Source organism: Triturus cristatus, chromosome 2_1, assembly GCF_964204655.1.
Source record: "Triturus cristatus chromosome 2_1, aTriCri1.1, whole genome shotgun sequence".
NCBI lineage: Eukaryota > Metazoa > Chordata > Amphibia > Caudata > Salamandridae > Triturus > Triturus cristatus.
Window position 1 is genome coordinate 440452722 of NC_140581.1, and position 27653 is coordinate 440480374.

Consider the following 27653-nt stretch of genomic DNA (forward strand, 5'->3'; position numbering starts at 1 on the left):
CAACATTATGACTATTTCTAGGACCACAATTGGTGTTTGCGAAAGACAGGTAAAGGAGGCATTTGGATATATCATTTGTGAGTTGTCCTAAACCTTGTGTATGTTTTTCAAGCCCAAGAGTTTTACTCTATTTGAGAACATTTTACCACTTTTTGCGTGTAAGACTTTTTTCAGATGGGGCAGGGCGTTATTGCCTTTTCTTCAAAAAAAATTGTACCCTTTATCTGGCCTTTCACTCTGCTTATCCTTTCATTATTTTGTAGTTTCCGGCCGTTTTGTTGCATGTGTTTGAGACACAGATAGGGGAATTCATTTACTCTTCCTACTTCTGTTTTCAGTACTGTAAATGTTGGTTGTCTCTGAGCTGTGTCCTCTAGCTCTTGTTTCTTTACCTTTGGTTTTATCAATGCTGAATTTGAGCTTATTCTCTATAAAGATTGTTTCTCTCGTGGGCCTTCAAATTTTAAGGGTTCATCCCACAAAAATCGAGCATAGAGAAGTATTGGAAGCTGTATTTTTTTCAGGTCATGGCTGATAGTGGGTGCCGTAGAAGTTACTGGTGTATAGACGAAAGAGCATAAATGACGGTGGGTGTCTTGCCACTAATATACTATAACTAGACGAAAGGGCATAAATGACGGTGGGTGTCTTGCCACTAATATACTATATATAGACGAAAGGGCATAAATGATGGTGGGTGTCTTGCCACTAATATATTATAACTAGACGAAAGGGCATAAATGACGGTGGGTGTCTTGCCACTAATATACTATAACTAGACGAAAGGGCATAAATGACGGTGGGTGTCTTGCCACTAATATACTATATATAGACGAAAGGTCATAAATGACGGTGGGTGTCTTGCCACTAATATACTATATATAGGCGAAAGGGCATAAATGACGGTGGGTGTCTTGCGACTAATATACTTTATATAGACGAAAAGGCATAAATGACGGTGGGTGTCTTGCCACTAATATACTATAACTAGACGAAAGGGCATAAATGACGGTGGGTGTCTTGCCACTAATATACTATAACTAGACGAAAGGGCATAAATGACGGTGGGTGTCTTGCCACTAATATACTATAACTAGACGAAAGGGCATAAATGACGGTGGGTGTCTTGCCACTAATATACTATAACTAGACGAAAGGGCATAAATGACGGTGGGTGTCTTGCCACTAATATATTATAACTAGACGAAAGGGCATAAATGACGGTGGGTGTCTTGCCACTAATATACTATATATAGACGAAAGGGCATAAATGACTGTAGGTGTGTTGTGACTAATATACTATATATAGACGAAAGGGCATAAATGACGGTGGGTGTCTTGCGACTAATATACTATATATAGACGAAAGGGCATAAATGATGATAGGTTTCTTGCCACTAATATACTACATCACTGCAGTGGCTTTGAAGACTATCCCTGACTTTGAAGGCTTTGCCATAGAACTGTATGATTATGATAAGGAGGTGCCTGTTTTTTTAATTGTTCGTGAGAGACATTGTTCTCTTGGTTGCATCAGAAGCTTGACTGCAGTCAAGAAAGGCAATTTACAACAGAGCCTTCTTCCTCTTACTTAACTTCTGAATGGTGTGTAGAAAGATGAGTGCTTGGTTGGTTGTTTCCAAACAAAAGTTAAACAGCGTTGATCCAAACAGTCAACCGTGATAATGTTTATTGGACATGAAATAAACAGATAGTGCAGATGGTACAGTGCCTCTGCATTCACACAGACTCATATATTTCAGATGTCAGCTACCTCCAATCTTTTCAGTCTATGCCACGCTGCAGTCCTAGACAAAACAATAAAAGCAGGATATTTGTCCTTTCACCACCTTGCCTGTTTTTTATCCTGAAATGTAATTTTCTACTAATAATGAAGGTGTAAATTGTGGTAAAATTCTAGAAGAGCATAATAAGGACACCTCCCACAATATAGAAAGAGGAAGGGTCTCAGGGATCTAAGAAAAAGGATTGGGCTCACTCACAGGAGTAGGGAAAGACGAGTAACACTGGGTGGAACACTTCGTTCTTGTGCTGTCTGAGGAGCAACCTACCAAGAGCTTTGTCTCTTACCCTCACATGCATGTGCAAGGTTCCAGTATGATTTGGGTTTTAGCCATGACCCGTCTAGAGCTTACCCAACTGGTGCTCATCAACCTTTGGGTTTGCATTAACCACGATGAATGGCCACGATGTACCCCGAGACCTGAGGGTAACAATGGGTGTGGGAAACCCCAGCTACACACAGGAGGTACATGGCCTTGGCAATATCACAGGCAAAGAGGCTGGTGCCATGTTGCTGTGCTGAGGAAGGTCCCTGAGCTGGGATCATGCTATTGTGGCCTATCACTAGAAGGAGGCTGGTGTCAAGTTGCTGTGCCGAGGGAGGTCCCTGAGCTGGGATCATGCTATTGTGGCCTGTCACTAGATGGAGGCTGGTGCCATGTTCCCGGGTCGTGGGAGGTCCCTGAGCTGGGATCATGCTATTGAGGCCTGTCACTAGATGGAGGCTGGTGCCATGTTGCTGTGCCGAGGGAGGTCCCTGAGCTGGGATCATGCTATTGTGGCCTGTCACTAGAAGGAGGCTGGTGCCATGTTGCTGTGCCGAGGGAGGTCCCTGAGCTGGGATCATGCTATTGTGGCCTGTCACTAAATGGAGGCTGGTGCCATGTTCCCGGGTCGTGGGAGGTCCCTGAGCTGGGATCATGCTATTGAGGCCTGTCACTAGATGGAGGCTGGTGCCATGTTGCTGTGCCGAGGAAGGTCCCTGAGCTGGGATCATGCTATTGTGGCCTGTCACTAGATGGAGGCTGGTGCCATGTAGCTGGGTCGCGGGAGGTCCCTGATCTGGGATCATGCTATTGTGGCCTGTCACTAGATGGAGGCTGGTGCCATGTTGCTGTGCCGAGGGAGGTCCCTGAGCTGGGATCATGCTATTGTGGCCTGTCACTAGATGGAAGCTGGTGCCATGTTGCTGGGTCGCGGGAGGTCCCTGTGCTGGGATCATGCTATTGAGGCCTGTCACTAGATGGAGGCTGGTGCCATGTTGCTGTGCCGAGGGAGGTCACTGAGCTGAAGTCACGCTATTGTGGCCTGACACTAGATGGAGGCTGGTGCCATGTTACAGGGCCGAGGGAGGTCCCTGAGCTGGGATCATGCTACTGTAGCCTGTCACTAGATCGAGACGGACATAGATGTAAGGCCAAAGAGCCAGTGGATTACTGTTACTCTGGGATTCATCAGACAGAATCTTTCATATTACCACTCACATGAACTACAGCAGTGCTAGACATGGCCCTTTTTAGGTCTCGCCTAGCGACGCAGCTCATGCGTTGCTCTCCTTGGCGAGATCTATTGTCTTCGTTTTTTGGGCGGAAGGGAGACAGGAGATGCGCACGCGTAGGGACAGGAGATGTGCACTCCGTACGCATGCACATCTCCTGTCCCCGCGTAGGGCTGGCGTTTCAACACAGCACGCGCATGGCGCACTTTCCCTCCCTCCCCCTGTCGGTTCCAGATCATCTGCACGCGTCAGATAGGACAGGAGATGTGTACGCGGCATATAAACACAGCGCGCACATGGCGCGCGTTCACTTTCCCTCCCTCCCTCCCCCTGTTGGCTCCAGATCATCTCGGGAGCTCCCGGGGACCCTGCACGACATCAGCAGTCTCGGAGTCGGCTTGTTTCCCACATAAAGTGCTGCGTCTCGTATGGGGTGGTAAGCGCTATATAAATCCAAATACAATGCAATATTATAAGTGTGGAGTCCTAAGCAGCAAGATGAGATTCTTGCCATGGTTTAGACTTTGTACAATGGGTATTTCCTGGGATAGACACTCAGAGTGAGGCATCACTATACAGTGGGGCCAAAACTCTGGGTACAGGGTTGGATTCTGCTTCGCCAGGGTCAGGGTGGTACCCTGACTGTTGTCAGTAGTGGGTCAAGAGCTGGCTAGAGCTCCCATTAGTTAGTTTGAGTGATGTGGGACCGTGAACCAGGTCCTGCAAAGGGCAGTAATGTAAGCACAGCTCTTGTTGTACACTCCTCATGGCTGAAAGACAGCCTTCAGGCTGCGGGAGTTGGAATCATGGGTGAGACATTGAGCTCCGTCTCAGGAACCGAACCCATTGAGGGGTGGGTGAGAATGTAGGATTGATCATTTTTAATGTGGCTCTCCCTTGCACAGAGTTTTAGGAGTACTTTGAGAGTGGTAAAATGACCAATTAAAATTGCTCTCCCAACACGTGCTTACACAGAATAGGCTGTGACGAGATGACACGGAGCTCTTATTTCGGTAAAGGCTTCACACTTTTCAGGATTGACTCTACAAAGCTCTTGTCTAGCCTTAAGCCACATTTCCCTCGTCACAGCTTGAAAACGTTGGTATTTGTAGAATGAACAGCTGCAGGGATAGGCGGGAGCTGGAACGACCCTGTGGTCGTATGATCATCGCTGTAGCATATTCCCTCTGCCTTTCAGGACCGCCTAAATGGCATTTTACTGGTCTTGGTAGTGATGCGGGCGGTACTGGTGCGTGCGTGTTTCATTGCATTTTTTATTTATATAATTTTCATTGAAGATGCACAGGGCATGCAATAGCAAGAGAATAATGGCAATACACCTACAGTATAAATGCACCGACAGGTAAATCAAACGTTTATTAAGAACAATAAACCGAATCCACTGCCCCCAACTGCTCTTATGTACCTCTCCCCAGTCTGTACATTAGTGTGTGTTTCTATGCTTGTTCGTACATTTGTGTAACTGTTAGAGATTTATCTCGTCAGTTTTGCAGTGTTGACTACTTAAATTTGACCCAGTTTATTTTGGAGTGGAGGTGAGGGCTGGAGTGTGAAAACCACGCATACTCTATATTTGAGTTTGTGAACCATTTGGTATGTAATGGGGCTCGTTCAGCCTAGTACAGGTGTTCAGTTGTACTTTTTATTGAGCTTTCTGCTGTCGGTCTTCCGGTGAGTATTTGTGTGCGTCTGTGTCTGTCTGCAGAGCCTGGAATTCATTACAGCACAGTTGAGAACCCCTTTGCTCTTTTACAAAGTATGTCTTTTTCTGAGGGGGTGTTGTTAGTGTGTCAGTCATTTCACTTACGTGAAAGGATAACCCCAACCTACTTTGCCAGAATACTCTACTCTCACCATCCTTACAAGCAGTAGTGTCTGGGTGCAGCAGCCCCGTAGATTACAAACATCATAAGTCTGTGTACATTGGCCTACTTGCAGGTTTGCTATTCAGCTGCAAACTTACGTGTTGCATCTTTCAATTACACACCGCTAATTGCTTTTACCATGTTGTGCCATTTGATCATAAACTTTTTAGAATATATTTTTACTTGAATTCGTTATTGCCAGGTAGATTCTTAATGCTGATTGGCTAAACGTGTTCATTCTTCCCACGGTGACCTTTTTCATTGTGGGCGTGCAGACTGCAGTGGCAGCAGAATTCAACTATAGAAACCAGCCTGCCTACAATGAACGGAGATCTCTGTGACGGAACCTGTGCTCTCTGAGTGTGAACAAAAATATTAGATTGTTGGAAACTAGATCAGAAAGGAAACAAGCATTTGCAATGCAATAGGTCTCGCATTTACGCGAGTTTGAGCTATTGGCATTCTAAATGACAATGCCTTTTATTTATATTTTGGTTTTTAAAACATAAATAAAAGGCGTTGTCATTTACAATGCCAATAGCGTAAACTCGTGTAAATGCGAGACCTATTGCATTGCAAATGCTTGCTTGTCCTGTGACTGTTCTGTGGAACTGGAAATACCCTCTAACTCTAAATAGACTGGGACATGCTGGTGAAAAAACAAAAGAGTCGGGTTTTTGTATATAGCAGGGACACTGGTCTTTTCTTTCTATACTAATGTGGTCATGATGTGTCTTATGTTCAGATGTTGATTATAAATAAAAATAAAAACATTCACCTTCTCTTTCCATCACACTGCTAGGAACTGTAGCCTAAGACAAGACTTAAGAGCACCTCTCTGGGCACTCACACATGACTCCAAAATCTCCCGACAGATTAGGGGGCTCTGACTTTTTCTGTAGAAACAGCTACTTATATTTGATGAAAATCATCCCAAGCTGCTAATATTAGTGATGCAATAGTGACCACTTGAGACAAGATTATATTTGTGTCCACCTCATGCAAGATTATCAGCAAGATCACCTCATTGCATCAGACTCCCTAAAACTGTATGATATCACTCAAATATTAGCTTTAAGTATATTTTGGAATTTCAGCCATTTTTCTCCAAACATCAGTTTATGACTGAAATCACACACATTTCTCATATTTTAAATCTTGGTGCACATATATTAATTCAACCAAGCAAAAACCTATAATTTTGTAGGCAGGTCTGTACTCAAGAGGTACTTACAGGTAACTGGAGAGCTACGAGTATCCAGAACTACTCATTGGAGAAGCGTGTGTTAGATAATTATCTTCAGTGCCGCACAATGCTACATAAAGGCTACAATACAATATCTTTCTGCACCTCTCTCCACCACTTTCTCTGTTACTGTCCCTATCTCTAATTTCTCTTTGGCCTCTTTTTCTCAGATCCTTTTCTTTTTCCCTCTGATGTCTCCTGGCCAATCATGTGCCCCTTTCTGTCCCAACCTTTCCTTGTCCCAGCTGAGGAGCAGATGTTTCACCACATATACAGAAGCAGCCAAGAACAGTGGAAGAACAGACTCATTGTGAATGTCACCAGAGCCCAGAGTCCTATTTAGGGATTGAATTTCTGTTAACATAGGATTTATTTTGGTGAACAACTTTACACCGTTGCCAATGTGAATGATCGCCCTGTTTCCACATTCACTGTTTCCTGCACAATGACATTTGAATGTTGTAGTTTTGAGAATTTGGCCTCAAACGCAGGGACTCAAAGAGGCCTCCTTAGGTTTAGAATCCCCATTCTCAGTAGGTAATAGTTTCTGCTTAGGTTCGTTGCCGCGTTCATGTTCACCAAGTTTAGCTCTGCAGAAGTCTTTGATGTCCTCCTCCGCACCTTTCTGCCTGGCTGCACCTATTGAATCTTTGTTGTCTCTGAAGATGAAACGATCATAGAAAATGATGGAACTAATGTACTTTACCTACTTTCTTTTTTAAATTCTACATCAATATTGGCCGCGAAATGTGTGCTTATTGAATTAATAATCGAGAAAGAATTTATCTAAACTGTGTTTTTAGGTCTCGCCTGGCGTTAGCAGCGTGCATGCGCTGCCCTCGCCATGCGAGGACTTCTTGGAATCGATACGATTCCAGAAGTCGTGTCGCTGTTCCACCTACAATTTTGATTGGTGAGCGTCGTTTTGCATCATGGATGATGCAAAACACAGTGTAATGATTGCACCAGAGGCAATCATTACACTGAGGGTTGCCACCAGTCCGCTTTTGGCCCCGCCTACCGAGATTCGATCTTTTACTTGCGGCAGGAGACAATGTCTCTTAATTAGCCGCTAAGCACTTCTTTTTCCTATTACCGCGTTTGCCTTCAACAATGGCTGACGCGCTTTTCATTCCTCTGTTCTTGGCTTATATGGGCGCTACATGCATTGGGCGCTATATCCATTGGGTGCTCATGCAGTCAAGCTGCTTCTCATTCAGTCTATCCGGTTGAATAAAAAAAAGACCCCCCCGGCCATATACCACTGGGCACGTTAAACATGCTTTCTTCTATTGATTGGTATAATTGTTGAGGTTTTAGTTGTACAGCGCTATGCACGAGTTTCGGAGCGCTAGGCAGAAGCCCCCCATCCCAGCAAGGTTCCCCAGAGCCTGTTGGTCTCGCCTTGGCACACCATACCTCTGTCACGTTTGATGTGCCGGGGGTCCTTCCCTGCGCACCCACCACCATCTCTCGGCCGAGCCGCATTCGCCACGTGTCCTCCGTGGGAACCGGCTAACTTTTACCTTTCCTGGCCTGCCTGGTGTCTTTTACGGTTCCATCGGCCGCTGATTTATGAACTCCCAAATTAAAGTGTATATTTCGCTTCTTTCTGTGGTTGTATTAAAACAGTAGGAGTTGGGGATTGGTGAGGGCCCCGTGGACACCGTTCCCATCGTCTGCCTCTTAGAGTGTTTGCAAGGGGCCCACACTCTGGAGTGGGGGCTGCAGGTCTCTGGTGGATGTTGTGTGTGGTGTGTGGTGTGCCCCTTTTCCTTAAATAGAGGTGCTGGCACCCCTTGCCCCCACAGTCTCTGATCGTGCTTTCTTCTATTGATTGGTATAATTGTCGAGGTTTTAGTTGTACAGCGCTATGCATGAGTTTCAGAGCGCTAGGCAGACGCCCCCCATCCCAGCAAGGTTCCCCAGAGCCTGTTGGTCTCGCCATTGCACACAATACCTCTGTCATGTTTGGTGTGCCAGGGGTCCTTTCCCTGCGCCCCCACCACCATCTCTTGGCCGAGCCGCATTCGCCACGGCTCCTCCGTGGGAACCGGCTAACATTTACCTTTCTCGGCCCGCCTGGTGTCTTTTACGGTTCCATCTGCCGCTGATTTATGAACTCCTAAATTGAAGTGTATATTTCGCTTCTTTCTGTGGTTGTATTTAAACAGTAGGAGTTGGGGATTGGTGGGGGCCCCGGAGAACCATTCCCATTGTCTGCCTCTTGGAGTGTTTGCAAAGGGCACACACTCTGGAGTGGGGGCTGCAGGTCTCTGGTGAATGTTGTGTGTGGTGTGCCCCTTTTCCTTAAATAGAGGTGCAGGCACCCCTCGCCCCCACAGTCCCTGATCTCATCGCCCACTAAAAGAAACGGGGAGATGCAACTGGTCTACGCACTCCGTAAGTGAGATAGGAAAACAATCAAAAAAACAAACGTAGGCGCTGAAGGAATTGGACGAGTATGCCTTGTGACACTGTGGTTTGTACAGATCATTAGTGGCGAGTAGTTTCATGCACCGGGGCTCTGCCTGCTGCTGCGACTACGGCACATAGGGACAGGAGCTGGGCTGCTGCTACTGTCCACAGCTACCGGTAAGTGCAGGTCACCCTGACCTCCGTATGCACAGAGTGAGCACCCATGTACCGCTGACCCCCGTCAGCCCCCGTGTGGTGCCCCCAGTGTTGACAGAGCCAGACATTCACGGTGCATCAGCCTCAGAGTACCCATGCATCATATATTCACTGCATCGGATTACCCCTGCACGGCTCATCTGAACTCGGCGGTGCCAGCGGCCCCTGTGTCTGCGTGGGGTGGCACAGTGGAGAGTGCCCAAGTTGGTATTTGGCGGCACCAGGCGCCCCTCTCTCCTGCTCCTCCTTTTATGGAGTCACCCGGGATCTCAGCCCAGAGAGTGGGTCCATGTTTGAATGATTTATAGGGACTGGGTGAGGGCGGGAAGGTGTTCTGCCTATCCCCTTCTGATCTGCACACTTCATCGTGGCTCTCTTCTCTGCATCTTAGTGTGTACGTGATTACATGTGTGCATGAGGTCGTGTATGCACGCATGTGTGCGTGCGTGGGCCTGTCTGTTTGTGTGTCTGGATCTGTATTTGTATGTGTGTGCATGCATGTGTGGGTCTCTGTGTGTTTGTCTGATGGGGTGTGTCTGGATCTGTGAGTCTGTGTGTGTATGTGCGTGTGTGATTGTATCTGCGTGCCGTGTGGATCAGTGCTGCAGAACCTCCTTAAGTTCCTGTCCCTGCATCTATCGGCCCCTGAGAACATCCTCCTCTCCTTCAGCCTCTGCACGAGTTGAAGGCTCAATACTCTGCTTCTGAGGAGATGAAGGGCCCTCACACCCCTTAAATGCAGCAACCCCTTCAGCCTAGAACATGTGCTGGATTGGCTTGCATAGAAAGGGTCTCTAATACTGCACACTAGGGCCTGCCCCTAACTGAGGCTCATGTGCATCCTCGCAAAACAGCTGACTGCCCTACCAGAGCCCAAAACACACACAAAAAGCATTAAAAATGGAATAGGTCTCGCCTTTGATTAAGTTAAAGCCATTTGATTTGCTATGCAATACAATTAGCAAAGCAAATGGCTGTAAATTAATCAAAGACGAGACCTATTGCATTTTCAATGCTTGTTTTTATTTATTTCCAGTTATTCAATGCATTGAATGGCTTCCTTTTCCCTCCTGCAGAAGGTCTTATACTGCTGCCTAAGATGTTGAGTTTTCTCTGCTGGCTAAACTCCCAGCAAGTGCACTGGAGGAACTGGGCGTGGGGCAGTCAGGGGATAAAAGGAGGGTGCGTCTGAATGAGCCCCTGTCTCCTCCATCCAAAGTTACAAACTCAACCCTTTCAACCGGGCTGTGATGTGAGCCTGTGACCCATGCCTTACGGAAGATCCATTTTGATTCCTCTGACACCTTTTCACTGCTGTTTGAAAGAAGCATAATTACTTTTGCTGGTGTTCTGAATAGACATACCTGTCTTGGTTGGTATCACAGGAGTCTCCGACAAGGTCGTTATCGATGTCCGACTAGAAACAGAAAGAGAACACAAGTCATGATGCTCCGCACTGACAAGTTGAAACAAGCCTGCAGGGAAACACCTTCTTGCCCCCACAATCAGCACCGATGGTCCAGAAGTAGAAACGGAACGCAGATATTCACAACCACCCTACAAGGCACGCCTCGCCTTCGAAGGACATTTCGGGGTATCTCGAATGAGACTGGAGGTTTCTCAGGTCAGCCCTGCACCCTGTTAGATATGTTTATTCCTGCCAGTGCTTAGGCAACTGCAATGTATTTACCAAATGTGAAGGATTTTACTTTACAGTGCATGGCACGGGGCACCCTCGAGTCCATGCTGCAATGGCACGATGATAGATATTGTATTTCTACAGCAGTCACTTGTTGCTGTGCGTCGCCAGGGGCGTGGCTTGGGCAGTAAGACTGGGGGGTGTGAGCTTCAGATTTCCCAACAATGCCCCCCCCCCCCCCCCGGTTAAAATACATTATATGAGAAGCAGGGCCAGAGGGGGCCTTAAGGCGCAGTAGGAAGAGAGAGGAGTGCGGACTGTGGGGGTTGCTTAGAACTCAATGTTTTGTAAAGTATCATTTTGTTAACACCTTTGTAACAGAGACAGGTGTGTGTGTGTGTGTTTGGCTGCATATGTATGTAAAACTCCCAAGTGAAATCTGACAAACACCTGACCATACTCAACTTAAAGCACCTGTAACAAACAGGCTACTACAGATTATATTTATTAGGAGGGTATAGCACCCCAAACACCCCTCCCCCCGAAGCTATGTCCCTGTGCTTCGCAGTGGGTTTCACAGACCATGTGCATATAACCCACAGCCACCCAAATACACTATGGAATAGATGAGCGTCAGAATGAAGGAAAGATCTCTGAAAAGCACCCTCCCCTCTCTCCTGCTTCCATCAACAGTTTGTGGCACTCCTGGCTGACCCTACAAGCACAGTCAGGTCAGCACTGCTGGATTATCTAAGCCTCTCTGCCACAAGGAGCAGTTAGTGGATGACCCGCACCCTGCATTCTCTCTGCCGGTCTCTTCTGATCAATTGATCATCAACTTCAAGGGTCCACAACACACAGATAAACAGAGGACAGGACAGGTAGACCACTGGCCCCTCACTAGCTCATGCACACATGCCACTCAAAGGTTTTAGACAGACAGCTACCCTCTCTATTGGACGAAAGGAGAGATCAGGGCCGGATTTAGCACTGCTGGCCCCCGGTGCGACAATCACGTTTGGCGCCCCCACGTCCCATGACCACCTTCTCAGATTCTCTACCTACCACCTGCAAAAGTGCCCCTCATCTCTCCTATCATGAGATATTACTAAACACAATACCCCCCTGAGGTCAAAGCGCCCCCCTCCACAGGTCAGCGCCCAGTGCGGCCGCACCAGTTGCACTGCCCTAAAGCCGGCCCTGGGAGAGATTAAATGCATAATAAGCAATATCTAAGAAGAACCCTTCATGTTTTCTGTGTGAGGACTTTTTTCGTCCTTCCGTGTAGATATTTTTGCAGATGCAGCGTTAAAAACACAACACACCAGTGATTCAGCCAGGATTTTAAGCCTATCCTCGTGCCTGACCACAAACACAGTCTATCATTAACAAATGACTCACTCAGACAACCACAACTGTGAAGAAAAACAGAAGACCAGCCGTACATGAGATGAAGCGCGCGGCACTGCGCACACCGAGCAAAACGCCTGTGATGAATCTTGAGGATTGTAATGAAACAACTATCACAAGGAAAGGTAGTGAGAGACATTTCTTGCATTATAGGAAATCCCATTTCCCTGTACTGTAAAGGGTCATGACCCTTAATGGGGCGACGCTGATGCCTTCCCTCTAACCAGTCCCTCTACGAGATGTTGGTACCATGCAACAGTGTGGAGGGAGGCAGCTAAGTTCAGTGTGACTAAAGTGATGGTGGGGATTCTGGCTCGTGGCCTGGAAGAGACAATTCCTTCTGCCTGCAATCACCCTATGAGTCCATGTTACAAGGACGCATTGTTTCCAGGCCTAGACTTTCATTGACACGATCAGTGCATCCAGGGCTTGCATGTTGGATCAGTTAAACTGAGCTCATTAAACTATCACAGACGAGTTTGCAAAATGAAGGTCCGAGATTGAGTGAGGTGCGTCTATGTGACATGGAGCCATACGGTGGCTGGACGCTGTCCTTTTTCACTTCGGTGTCGAACATGACCTGATGGAGGAGGAGCATTACGGGTCAGTCATTCACACATGAAGATGACATTTAAGTAAACAAATGCCCCCGTCTTGCGCAACGACCTACGGGCACCTCACACAGGGGTCCCACAGAGGAGTATGTCTCATGCCCCTCACAGAACAGAGAGGTATGCCACATGCGGCAGGAATTTTGCACTTAGGGGGTATATCATGAGTAGTCTGTGCTCGACAGAAAAGGGGCCTGTTGCACAAATTGTCAATTTTCTAAATCCAGAGTAGCAGAATTGGAAGGCAGATGGGTAAATCTCCCTTGTAAATGCGGGGCATGTTGGATTTTGCACCCAGGTGCTTCGTAAAGGCCCCTACCCGACCTCTATTTCAGCTGGAGCCTGAGGCTCGAGGAATTAAATTCAAACATAGTATGGGATTATTTGCCTTCTCTTATTATTTTGATCTGGGTCATGAGGAAAATAACAATATTGTTGCATACTTTATATAGCATATATAACCTGAACCCAAGAAAATCAATTCTGGGCTTCCCCTGTTCTTTCCACATTAGTTTCTGGTATAACATATCACAATAGTCTGCAGACTCCTGTTTTACTCAGAGAAATCAACGCAAATGGTTGTGGATACTCTTTTTACATTTCTTTGACTGGACATTAGACGTAAGCCTTGAAAAAGTCCATTGTGTGGCAGAGCGAAACATGATTGATGGACGCGATATACAGCAATTTGGAAGACCATACATCTGTGCTATATAGGAATCTAGAAAGTGACTCAGACTGTTTTTACTTATGTGGTAGCACCATTAAGATTCTCTTTCAATATTTTAGTAAACCAAAGGTTCCTCTTTTGTTTTTGTTATCTTACATCCGGGGCGGCCCAGTGCTAACACCTATAACACTGCACCGCGGTGCCATTTCAATACTTCTACTGACCTGGTTAGGGTTGCTGACGTCAATGCAGCTGTCACAGGCATCACCGACACCATCATTATCTTTGTCTTTCTGATCCACGTTGGGAACCCTTTGGCAGTTGTCCAAGATGTTCTTAATACCTGGATGTAAATAATGTATAGTTTCTGGAACAATAGTAACACTTTCCTTTTTGCACTTAATCAGATATGTACAGTTACCACTTTTACTTCTGTTGCAGCCTCGGGGTACAGAGAAGTCCCCAAACATCACCACACTTGCTTAAAAACGATGCAAAACATAGCACCTGAAGACAAACGAACACAGCAAACAAATGCACCTGGGAAGGGCTATCCAATAAAGCTGTCCTCCCACCATATCAATACCAGACCACCTTAGGGGCAAGCGCCGCCGAAACCTTCAATATAGAACAATGAATTGCTGATGACCACTTCCCTTGCATAACCCCAGCACATGCTAAAGATACACTGCTAACATCAACAAGAGGTCCAGATAAAATAGAGCAACATGGTGATCGTTAAAACCGTATCTAAAATCAAAGCAAGTCAGAACTGTCCACACATCACATTATGCAAAGCACAATATTTTACACGTACACCATACCAAATTCCAAATGTGCCACAGACTGCCCTAGACACAAAAATACAACTAGCCTAATAAAGTCCTGGACACCGTCACATCCTAGTGTCCAGCAGGTGAACGGATGCTAGTTCGGGGAGGTTCAACTCAAGGTGAATGGCCCATAAAACTCCATAGCAGTGACTCCTGCCCTTTAATCTCCAGAAAGCACTTGGACAACATGGACTTGATAAACCAATGGTAAATCTAACATAAGCTGATGTTTCACATGTAAAACCTATGAGTCCTCGTGCAACTGCGTCAGTGTCGGTGGGCTGCAAAACAAAGCCATCGGCTGTCACTAATTTGTGGACCAAAAACTCACCCCAAAATGTACAACACTCCAATGGACCTGACCTCACTAATTCTTCAACTCAATGGCCCATGAAACTCTCTTCACCTAAAGTATTTAAAAAGTTCATAAACTCCTGTCTTCAACCTAGTGCACATATCAGGACTTTAACATCAGTACCAGAGTACCGGTAGATCAGCTTCCCTTCTAAAAACCAGTAATCAAAAGAGGTCATCATCATAGCTCCTTGCCAGCTCATAGTCTAGAAGGAAGAGAGGGGAGAAAAAGACAGCTTAAAAGTCAACTTCAAAGGGTTCCTTACTGCATCCTAGGCACAAACACAGATGTTCACAACTGTCCACCATGGCTCCCTATATCTCTAAATGCAGACATTTTAAGTTGGAACTGAAAAACACCCAATCAACCAAGATTCATCACCATTCCGCCATCGCTTAAGAAAACGATATGAAAACAATAGTTTCTCAATTCTTGTCTCATCTACCTATCAACAATCTTCTTGACACCACTTAGTCAGAAGTGAGGTCTGTCAATGGCACCAAAGCCACCATGTTGTGCTGATTGGCATTCAAGAGGATTTAGATAAAAGCCAGACCACGCTTCTCTTAAAGCACAATCCACGCGACCTATGGATGCCAATGTCCCAGCATTAGTTATGCACCAAGCATAATATGGTTCCACTCAATATTTTCACTGCCATGGTATGAATATATGTAGGTCATGCCGCTGAAAATATATGTGGACCAATAGCACATTTCATTTAGAGCTTCGGCATTATTAAACACATATTCACACATTTATTACTGGAGCATAAAGATCAAATTCCGAGTTATTATGTCAGTAGAGAACAAGTGACAAGAGAAGAATACTCTTTACCCTTTCACAGACCGCATGTCACAATTACTATACACAACGAAGCAACTCTCCTTAGAGTCACAAGCCTATTCAATGAGATTTTACTTTACTGCACGACTCACTCCCATTTATACAAAATGTTGTTCGCCAGAAGAGATACACAAAAATAATTGTCAAACCATCTCCATCCATGTCATCGTCACAGGAGTCTCCTTTTCCGTCCCCATCAGTGTCCCTCTGGTCGTTATTCAGTACCATGCGGCAATTGTCGCAAGCATCGCCAAAGATATCCTGGTCGCTATTCTTCTGGTCAACATTGGGACTGTACACACAGTTATCCTAAAAACAAGACAAGCACATCTCCTTTGTGAGCACCAGGACAAATCCCAGCATTTTATCATTATTTTCCACCATGAGAGGGCACTCATTACTTGTCTGCGTTGGCATTATGTGAAATACTGTCCATGAGCATCCGTGTATATATGGTCTAGTCCATGGACACGGCTATTGTGGGGAAGATCGTGATGAGTATGCATGGCCCTTTTGTTTTCTGGGCTAACCTCATATGCAAACCCACATTCTCATCACAATATTATGCATCTGTCTTTGCTGCAGCAATACTCTCCCTCACTACGAGAAGCCAGGTACGCATGCCTGAAGAATGGACTCATGCCCATTCTCTGTTTTTTCGTGTGTCATGTCAGTGTTCCTATTACATGAATAGAGATCTAACATTTGCTGACAGAGTCTCCACTCTCATAAAACTACATCTCTCATTGTAGACATGGACATTTGTCTGGTACGATCTGGGGCATCTCTTCATATCATCAGGATATTTCCATGTGCATCTCTCCTTCCTATGGGCTCATGTCACACTAGGGATGAATTTCGATATGTGAGGGAATCTACAAGTCTTACTTCATACCTACAACTACTAGATAACTCTACAATAACTACCTAGTCCCATGTAACGAACCATTCATTACTTGACACTTGGGGGCAAATTCACAAGCCCCTATCGCCACTACAATGTCACTTTTCAGGACGTTGTAGTGGCGATAGGGGCTTTGTCTTATTCACAAGCCAGCGTAAAGCCACTTAACGTGGCTTAACGGCGCCTTGTAAATAAGGCCCCTTTCACGGTATACTTAGCGTGAAAGGGCTGGCCAATGGGTGTTGCAGCGGGCGTTCCACCGCAACACCCATTGATTTTGATGCTTCCCCATATTTACAAGGGCAGCATAAATATGGGGCAGCGCAAAAATTAATACCAGGGAAAATATAGTCTTAAACAGGCGCAACGAGGACAAATGTTTAATTTCTCCTCGTTTATGCTGTTTCTATGTGTGCCGCATTGAGCAGCACACATAGAAACAGCAACAGGCATTGATTGTTTATGTGCAGGTAGGTGACCCTTCCTGTACATAAACAATCAAGAAAAAAAATTACGTTTTGCAACTTCTATGTGTGCTGCATTAAGCAGCACACATAGAAGTGACAAAACGCCATTTAAAGATTGTTCATGTGCAGGAAGGGACACTGCACATAAACAATCTTCCTCTCAACGCAGACACTCTTGCACTATGGTGCAAGGGTGCCTGCGTTGGCGCCAGGCTGCTAAATCTAATGCCAGCGCAGGGGGAATCACAGGGCTGCACCATATTGTTGTAAATATGGTGTAGTCTTGCGTTTCAGAAGTTGCAGATTGCGGCACTAAACCAAGGAGGCTAACGCTCCGCTCCGCCACTTCGTAGTAAATATGCCCCTTGGTATCTGCTCCCATATTTATTAGTCTGAAGATTTCAAGAGAGAGGCATGAACTGGGTGATGCTGACTTTGTTATTGGCAGCAGGAAGAGGAAGGCATCCAGATCCTGGTTAACGAGAGGGGGAGAGGTGCACCAGAAGGGCTTCAGGAGACTGTAGAAAGGTATGAAAGCTTGGTTCATTTTTCAGAAGGAGATGCCAGATGGAGGACAATTAACCGGTCTCAAAAGTAGAAGTCAAATGTGTTTCAACAAGAGAAAATGAGACCAGCTCTATTCATGTGGAGTTACTGCCATTGCCAGCATATGCAGGAGACGGTGTTTGCTGCACAACTTTACTGCTGAGGCCATCATAGCAGCAGGAGCATCACTGGTGAAGATGCGCTAGCAAGCCTGGATCTCTAACACAACACATCCCAAAAATGCTGGCACCATTGCTATCTGCCTCAGCCAGATCCTACAGTCTGGCATCCTGGATAGTTTCTGGCCATCAGGTGGAGAGCTGCTCGTTCTCACCAAACACACGTGCAACCCAAACAACACTCTAAATCTGCCACCCTGAGCTGTCTCCTTTTACTATCAAAATTGTTAAGCATAGAATTGGCTCAATTGGCATCCGTGTGGAACTAGAATGAGAGAAGAAACTGGTTTATCGCAGATGAATGAAGACATATCAGAGAGTAGGTTTTCTCAGGGAGGGTGAGTGCATTAAGTGATTACTTAGAGACTTAAGATAGAAGAATGTCTCTTGCAATCACTTGCTACAATTATGACAGGAGGCATAACAGCCCTAGAAGTGCATATTGAGCTTTTACTCTAACAAGAAGAATTAATATAACAAAACTAAATAAGTAGGGGCTAGGAAATTATTATTACAGTATAAAATAAAGTACTATCATGATTCATGTAACAAGTGGGCAAACACACAAACATGCCTCTGAGCAAATTCACCAACCAGGAATACCAAGCAAATTATTAAGTAGGGCCTGATTGTTGTTTGAAGAGTGGGCCCTGAATAGTAACCAGAAAGTATAGGTGATCAGCCTACACAAATGTCATACATGAAACAAGTCAACAAAGGCTTGAGCTCCAATGACAGGAATGTTGACTGTAAGGCAGAGAGAGGAGGGCGCAATGAAGTCCTAGACCACACTAATAACAGATCCAGTAATGAAAGCCTCAACGGGAAGACAAAAGTGACTGTAGTGAGTTCACACTGACTCCTTAATCTTTATATCCACAGAAAGGCTTCATTCCTTCTCTACATGGCTTCAAACCTTCTCAGGCCAAGAACTAATCCTGAAAGCTATGCAGTATATCACCGTCCAATGATAGGCCAAAAAAAAAAGTTCTTTCCCTTTCCTCTCTGGTGGATACTCTATCTAATGGCAGATTCCTGCCTTTGAGAATATCCACAGGCTCTAATCTGTATCCAGAGATTTTTGTAGCAGTGCTCCCAATTGCCAGCTGGTGATATCATTCAGCTGTGCAGTGACTCCATACCCCCCAGGAAGTAACGGCGCAAAGTTGCGAATAAGCACCACATCTGGACGGTGACACCAGTTTTGCCAACTTTGCCCTTCATCACCCTCAGACTTGAAACATTGAAAAACTGGTCAGGACAGTGTGCCAGATTCTCACTTGGGACCTAAATGTTAGAGGCCACTCTACAGAATGGGAGGTGGGAGGGCAGTGAGGAATCATCTGCAGTTAGATAGAATATCCACCAGAAAGGCCATTACTGAAGACATGTAATGTGTTCTTCTGATAGATACTCTTAATTGTAGATTCTTTACATCAACAATAGATGCCATAATAGTAACTGCCAAGGTGGAGGATCTGGGGAGTGGACTCAGACCAAAACATTGCTGAAGATTGCTGAAAGTGGTACGTGGTCTGGGGTGTTGGTAATCTGATACCAAGATAAAGGACACAGACTGGACCAACACCCGCAAGGCTCACCAACCAAACCTCATTGGTGACCTGCATGCTGACATATAAGCCTTCAACAAATGGATCACTACCAGTGCAAACACCCTAGCCCCCCTGAAGAATGTCAGACACTCAAGAACCAACGTACAAGCTAACTGGTACACCAAAGACCTTAGAAACTCCAAACACCACTGCAGACAGCTGGAGAGAAAGTGGTGAACCAGCCGGGACACCACCGCAAGAAACACTTACAAGTCCGTGCTCAGGAAATACCACACTCAACTCAGCGAGGCAAGAAAAACAGCCTTAGCTCTCTGACTGGAAACCAGCTCCAGCAACTGGAAAGAGCTCTTCAACATCGTCAAAGAAGTCTCCAACTCCTCAGATGTCATTGGGGTAACCACTGGCAGCTCAGGATCTTCTCCATCTCCTCCCCGTTCTGAGTCTCTGTCACCGGATTCCTCAGTCTCTCTCAGTAGAGCTTCCCATCTGTTGGCTTCCCATCTGTTGCCTGACCTCTGAATGTCTCCACAACCTTTTTTTGACGGGGTTATCTTCGAGCGGCTGCGCACCTTGCTTTGCCTCTTACGTATCCACCATTTTGACAGACGACCCATCTCTCTGTCCTCAGAGAGGTGGCGTATGGGGCTCTCTTACCAGTCCCACACCTCTGTCGCCATTGTGAAGAGATGCAAGGTCCCCTGGTCAATGATGCAGAGTTCTGCTGGAAAAAACAATGCATATTTGAGGCCCAGTTTCCTAAGGTGCTGTATAACTCCTATGAAGGTTTCCCGTTGGCGTTGGACTGCTGTAGTGTAGTACGGATAGATGTTAACAGTCTTTCCTTCTATCTGCAGTGTCCTTGTATCCTTGCCATTTACAAGATGGCGTCCCAGTCTAGAATGTTTAACAGTGTGGCAACTATTGCCCTTGGCGATGCCCCGGGAATCAGCGGCCTCCCAGGTACTGTATGTGATCTCTCCATGGTAAACCACTTTGAGGTTTTCCCCTCTAACACCACTGAGGAAAACCACTCTTCTAGGAACAATTCCATGCTTGGGCCTTCCACATTTTCCGGGATACCCACTAGTCTGATATTGTTGCAGGGGGATCTTTCCTCAGCATCGTTGACTTTGTCCATGAGATTGGCTACTTCCAGTTCTAGTGGCTGTTTTCATCTCTTTAATAGCTGCCAGTATGGCCACTGTGGGTGACTCTAGCCTATTGTGCTCTTTGCTACCTAGGATGACTCTTATTATGTGGGGGTTTGGTTGGCTTTGGACAGACCATCTTGCATTCTCTCTCCACCATAGTGGGTTCTGCTTTGACACCCTCTTTGTTATGGGAGTTTATCCAGTGAATGCTATCTCCTTTCCCTCCTTGCCTACTCCAGATTGTTTTTTAACTGTCCGGGGCCGCCACCGGCAGCGCAGAAGCGCCACCTAAGGAGTGATGTACCCCCCTTTGGGCACATTTTATACCGGGGATCTGACATCTGGTGCCTGTAGGGGTCCTGCCTGGGGGACACAGCCGTTCCAACCACCAGCCCTGGACACGTGCAGCCATCTCTCCTCCAAATTGCTTGCTCACACATTCTGGTTGGTCAGGCTATCTCACACATGGCAGCACCCTATCACAATGTCTCGCTGGGTTGTCTGTGTATCCCCTCTCTTCAGTGGCGTAACACAGGCCCCGCAGCTCCTGTGGTGCGGACGGGCCCGAGCTCCGGGGGAAGGGGGGCCCTCAGCACAGTACCTTACAGTGCCACCTGACATCTACCTGATGAACAAGCACAGGGGTCAGACAGCATGAGGACCAGAGCAGCTGTCTGTGTGGTTTCTGTGTTGCAACACTCTGGAGTTTACTGTCTGTGTTTGTTCTGTTTGTTGAACGCAGCAGTTCACTAGTGGAAGCAAAATGTATATGGTGTCGTTTGTGGCGCAGCGAGCAAATAAATGGCTGGATGTACAAATTCAGACCTATCCTTGCTGGGATTGAATTTACAGCTTAGAAAAGACGATGTGAGGGACTGTTTTGAGAGAGTACACCTGACTTTATGGGCTTAAGGAGATGTCAATGCTTTACTGGATCACTGACACATACGCCACCGTACTCTGGCCCGGTTTTACTTTTGGGAAACCACAAACCCCGGTCACTTTTCAAACATGTAAAAAAACATGTTTATCGTGCAATGTCTGGTGACATACTTGTGCAGAATTAAGTAATTGGTCAGCCACAGTATAAAAGGTTAAATAATAGGCTATTTCAGTGCCAGGTTTAGCTGGCCAAGGCGCTGCCTCACTGCATGAATTTAATCTATTCTACTCTCGTCTGTGGTTAATGACTACTAAGCAGCACTGAATGTGCATATTTTTCTTTTTTTATTCTACCTGAAGCCAGTGACTTTTATCACCTATTTGCTGGTCAATTTTAGGTATCCAGTCAGTTGAGTCCGTTACTGCTGCGTGGGTGATGTCCAGACTGACATGGTGCTTCTAAGGCGTACAAAAGCACTACTAACCAGCGGCAGGGAAACTCTCCCTCCACAAATACCCTACACCTAAAAGTGTGATGCTTATTTTGTTATCCGACCTAAGTACTAATATATCTATTTGCAAAATAAGGAATCAGAAGGGGTAACAGAATGACATGCCTCATTAATATTCAGTAGGCAGATTGCAAATTATGATTCCCTTGGTTTGGCTACCTTCACAGTGATGGTGGCCTGCGAGGGAAAGCAGACCGTTAGAGGTGTGCAAAATTTACTTAATTTGCATATGTATAATTAAGAGAAATTAGGAAAGATTACTTGAAATGCAAAACTGGCATTTAGAGCTATATTTTAGGATAAAATGTGTGTTAATTTCCATTTTGGGAAAAAAGACATATTTAGGTGCCGATACCGATCCGTTAAAAAAATTTACCGTCCGACTCGTATCTGTATTTTTTTACGTACGAATCGTACAAGTACCGTACAAACTGCGAAGTACGATTCGTACGTGAAAAATACCTATGAATTGCGTCGGGAAAATGGTCCGAGAGGGAGCCGTAAATTTTTACGTCCGAATAGCGTCGGGAAAAGTGTCCGACAGGGAGCCGGACATTTTTACGTGCAAATCGTAAAACAGAAGTCCGAGCGCGCAAGTACGATCCGTACCGCCCGTCCAAATACACAACCGCATGTAAAATGCCCCGTACGGAGCGAACGCTGTAGCCTACATGTATACAGGTAAACTTGTGCCCGGATACGAGTCGTACAGCCCCCCTCACCCCGCACATGTCAGCCCCGTACCCCCATATGTCAGCACCGTACCCCCCCTCCGCACCGTACCCCAACACCGTAGCACAGCCCCGCACCTGTACGCGCCACACCCCAGGCCCGTCTCCCAGCCCCGCACCTGTACGCCCCATACCCCAACACCGTACCCCAGCCCCGCACCTGTACGCGCTGCACCCCAGGCCCGTCTCCCAACCCCGCACCTGTACGCCCCATACCCCAGGACCGTACCCCAGCCCCCACCTGTACGCGCCGCACCCCAGGCCCGTCTCCCAGCCCCACACCTGTACGCCCCGTACCCCAGGACCTTACCCCAGCACCGTAGCACAGCCCCGTACCTGTACGCACCGTACCCCAGGACCTTACCCCAGCCCCCCCTGTACGTGCCGCACCCCAGGCCCGTCTCCCAGCCCCGTACCTGTATGCACCGTACCCCAACACCGTAGCACAGCCCCGCACCTGTACGCACCGTACCCCAACACCGTAGCACATCCCCGCACCTGTACGCACCGTACCCCAACACCCTAGCACATCCCCGCACCAGTACGCACCGTACCCCAACACCCTAGCACATCCCCGCACCTGTACGCACCGTACCCCAACACCGTAGCCCAGCCCCGTACCTGTATGCACCGTACCCCAACACCGTAGCACAGCCCCACACCTGTACACACCGTACCCCAACACCTTAGCACAGACCCCCACCTGTACGTGACGCACCCCAGGCTCGTACCCCAGCCCCGTACCTGTACGCACCGTACCCCAACACCGTACCCCAGCACCCTCACCCAGCATCGCGTGTGTACGGCCCGTAGCACGATGGCGTACACCTACGGCAACACTGCCATAGTGCTATGGCCCCTACACACGCGGGTACGGCCCGTAGCACGATGGCGTACGCCTACGGCAACACTGCCATAGTGCTACGGCCCCTACACACGTGGGTACGGCCCGTAGCACGATGGCGTACGCCTACGGCAACACTGCCATAGTGCTACGGGCCCTACACACGCGTGTACGGCCTGTAGCACTAGAGCAGTGGTGCCCTAGGGGTAAGTGTGAAACTCACCATACCTGTGTGGGGATTTGAAATTTACAATGGGGAAACATAAAGGACAAGTATTAGGGCCTACATACATGCTGGTTGTCATGGATACCCAGTTTGAAGTTCTAATTTTTCCATCATGTGGCCTGGAAAAAGCAGTTGGCCACAATATACATTGTTGCAAAGTGGTTGTTGACTTGACATGATGCTGTAAATTCGAAAAAATGCTAATGCTGTCACTGGTGTATGTTTAAAGGGATTGGAGGAAACGTAGGATGCAAAGGAGTCTGACCAATCATTCTGCACTCCTGTTACTGAAATAGGCCAGCAATGCAGATATAAGTCAGGCAGAACCCATGAGAGGGCACTTGACTGCACAACCTTTGATTCAACACCACTGCTGCTGCTTGTGATTCCTCTGGCACCATGTCGCGGTCTGTGGAGAGGGCCCAGCCATTCACCCAGTTGCTGGACGTCATCCTCCCACAATTCCCCAGCCTGTATGGTAGAACAGGGGTGCAGGTGAGTGCTGACTCCGCTACCTTTGACTGTGCCCCTTCTTTTTGTGACTGGCACTTCTGGCATTGTGTCCAGGTGTGACAGACATGAAATGTTGTTTAGAGTGGGTCCCAGGGGGGGGGGGAATGGCTCATGTCTGTCATGCAGAGCATTATGTGGTTCATGTGTGCAATCCTCACTTGCATTGTGCTTACTGTGACATTCACTGCATGCTGCATGGCACATTCAGCATAGCTAATCCTCTTGGCCCTTCTTGTTCTATAGTCCTGAGGTGATTCAGTGTTCCCCCCGTGTGACAGGTGACTGTACCCACAGTTGTGTGTGAGTTGAGTGGAGCTGTGGTGAGAGTGTCCAAATGATCTGGACATTGATGTGTGTGAATGTTCCTTGTCATGTGGGTAAGTGTCAATTTGGAGTGTTGCACCACAGCTGCATGGAAGAGGCAACAGCTCGACCCAACAGATGTGAAAAGTAAGCCGTGCTGTGTGTCTGACTTGCTTGGCTAGCCCCACGCCTGTGACACCCCCCAGGCAAGTGGCACATGTGCAGAATGAGGTTTGTATCGGCTGTTGCCACTGGCAGGTGAATGATCTGTGCCTGTGTGTGTCTGTGTAGTCTGCTGTTGTTGGGTCAGTGGCCTGGGGCATGTGACTGCTTGGAGGTGCTGGCCATCAGCTTTGTGTTGCTTTTGATGTCCAGTGTGTGCCATGATCAGGGAGTGTGTCGCACTCCTCATGCCACCTGTGTACTTTCAATGCCATGTAGTGCATTGGGGGTTCCACTGAGCCTCATGTCCCTATGACAAAGGTGCTATTCGTTGGCAGCATACTATGCCCTGTTCAACATATCAAAGATGTTCAAATGTGTGTCTCTGTGACATGGAGCAGGTGTAGTGATGTTGTCTCACTTTGTCATCCTCACAGGTAACCGCCTACGAGAAGGGGGAGATTAGGTAGCGGGCCGTCAGGGCCGTGAGATCTGTGGAGGGTCGCAGTCGGCGCCTGGCACAGGTGAGGAAACGCTGGCAGGACATCCGGTGCTGGACCAGGAGGATCGCCCGGTTCCTGCTGGGGGGCTCACCAGAAGGCAAGAACAGCGGGCGCCGACGCCTGACCGACCAAATGAAGCGTGTCCTGGTGGTGTTCTTCCCTGACATGGATAGGCGGCTACAGGAGAAGCAGCAGCAGGAAGGGGGTAGGTACATGTGTGTTTGTTGTGTGTCACCAGCTTTTGGAAGTGCTCAGTCGCCTGGATACACTTCCAGGGTTTATATGTGCAGTGCATATCCTGTTCCCCCAAGTCACCCGGTGCTGTTCTTCCTCCCTTCCCCTCCTTGACATGTGTTCCCTGGTCTGTGTGTAGTCACTCTTGCACAAGGTAATCTAGGCTGCCAGTTAATCCAAGTGCCCAAAGCTTGCAGCATCATGTGTGGGGGTGGTCTGTGACATATGTTGGGACCTTGCCTCTGCCCTGTCCAGTTCAGTCATTTTGGGGTCCATGATTGTTGGCACTGATGCTGAGTCTCAACATAGGAGTGTGAGGCTTGAAATGAACAGACTTGCAGCATGCATGACCGATGTTGTGGCCTCAGACATGATGTGCATGAGGGGGAGATATGCATAGTGCGGGGACGGTTGCTCCTGTTGCAGTCAGATCTATCCAGGAACATGGATCAGTGTGGCCTCTACAGTCCCCTGAGACACCTTTTCCTAGGAATCATGTGTGTCATCCAACACTGTGGACATTCTCTGTGTCTTCAGCATAGGTTGGGCTCTGTGGCATTTTACCCCGGCCTCATTTGTATTTACGTAAAGTGTGCTACATGTGTCCACTGTACAGGGTGACCCAATGTGGCTTGTGCATACTCACTGTGGCCAGTGCCTGTGTGTCTCGGTACAACTATCTGATGATGGTTGTTTGTCAATAATATGTGTGGTCAGCCCCACGAGGGGTAGTTAGAGTGCACTTTGGATTTCATGAAGCCCATTTTTGTGATCCCAGATGAAGAGGTGTAAGTCCTTCCTCTGTCTCAATCACATAGTCTCAGGTGGGGGGGGGGGGGGGGGGGTTGTGCGGCCAAGGCCTACATGTCCAAACCTTATGTCTCCTTTCCAGGTCTGGCCTGTGTGTGATGACAGTCTGAACAGACACTCAACAAGTATTGACCCAGTCATGTTGTGCAGGGTTTAATGTTTGTGCTTTGCAGCATGTGTCTAAAGTTTAAAGACATGGTTCCTGCTCATCCTTTTTTGGCAACGGTGTGTGGTCCAGATGCTGTGCTCGACTGTCCACAGACACTTGCTTCTCTGTATAATTCGATATCAAGTTATTTGCTGTTGTGTCATGCTCTCCATTGTTTCCAAGTGGCATGGTGGGTCAACCAACTGTGTAGTGCAGGGCCTACGTATGTGCGTAGTATTGTAGATGTTACTCATGATGCTTTTCATGCTATGCACTGTGACCTATGTAGTTTGGACTCATGTGTCATATGTATACAGGTGTCTGATTATTTCCTGTCTCTTCACCTTGCCCACAGCATCGTCGGGGGACACCGAGGGAGACACCGGCACGGACGTGGAGGAGGGATCCAGCACCGGTGCCACCAGTGCTGGGGAGTCTGGCGCAGCAAGTGGCACGGAGGGCGAGGGGAGTCAGGTGGAGGACCTGTCCAGTCCCAACACCGACTATGATGCTGATGGGTCCGAGGCTGAGCTCCCAGAGGGGGCGGAGGCTGCTCCCACAGCTGAAAGCAGCACTCCATCTCTCCCTGCCCCCTCCATTCAAATCACCGCCCTCCCACTTGCTCGGGTCCCTTCTGTCCGTGCTAGGCGACAACATGTCTCCTTCGTGCCATGCACGGCACCCCCTGCTGCTGTCAATGCCGAGTCTGTGGACATCCTGCGGCAGTTTCAGGTTGGTCAGGCATCGCTGCTTAATGTCCTCCATGGGCACACCAGACTGCTGACACAGATGGTGTCGTACATGGAGGGCATGTCAGCAGCGATGTCTGACCAACGGATGTTGCTGAGGTCCATGGACTCGTCACTGACGGCATCAGTGGGTCTCCTGCAGCGCTCCGTCCCCCCCTACCCCTGCACCATCCACACTTCCCACTCCCATGCCTGTCCCAAGCACACCCAGACATCCCCATGCACGCACCCCACCAGACACAGGCAGCACACCAACAGGGAAGGCCAAGCGCACACCTCCTGTCACGCACACACAGGGGGAAGTAGGCACACCCACTGGGTCGGGGGGAAACGGCAGACACGCAGCCACAGTGGGAGTCCGCAGTCCTCACGACCCACTTCCTCATAAACCACTCCCCTTAGCTCCCCTGCCCAACAGTCAGACAAAGAGTCCTTCATGGCCAGTCTGTCCCTCAGCCCCAGTGTGACACCACCCCGCAAGCGGTCGAGGAAGTCCCCGGGCAGGGGAGTTGAGTCCCCCCACTGTCCACACCCTCCCCCAGTAGCGCTGCAAGCCATCCCTCCGACCCCCCCCCCCCCCCTTGGGGCCTGTGGTTCCTTCGTGTGCAGGGGAGACGCTTGAAGACCTTGCGACCGTGTGCAGCGCCATCCTAACCACCACCTTTGGCGCTGCCCCACCCCCTGTGGTGGAGTCGTCCGTCCCTGCACCCACAACACCTACCCTTGCCCCTCCTGTCCCTGCGGTGCCTGGTCCTTCCCCCCCACATGATGCCCCCCCCCGTGG

General features: G+C 47.9%; 1 protein-coding gene across 1 annotated transcript in view; it reads right to left on the bottom strand.

Moving 5' to 3' along the window:
* THBS4 (thrombospondin 4) overlaps positions 1-27653 on the bottom strand; it is a 257747-nt gene that overhangs the window by 92329 nt on the left and 137765 nt on the right. Inside the window, exons 13-15 of the mRNA XM_085632230.1 lie at positions 15581-15740; positions 13622-13740; positions 10432-10484 (exon numbers count right to left, since the gene is read on the bottom strand). Of these exons, the coding sequence (XP_085488356.1) occupies positions 10432-10484; positions 13622-13740; positions 15581-15740 (332 nt within the window). The remainder of the gene's footprint in view (positions 1-10431; positions 10485-13621; positions 13741-15580; positions 15741-27653) is intronic.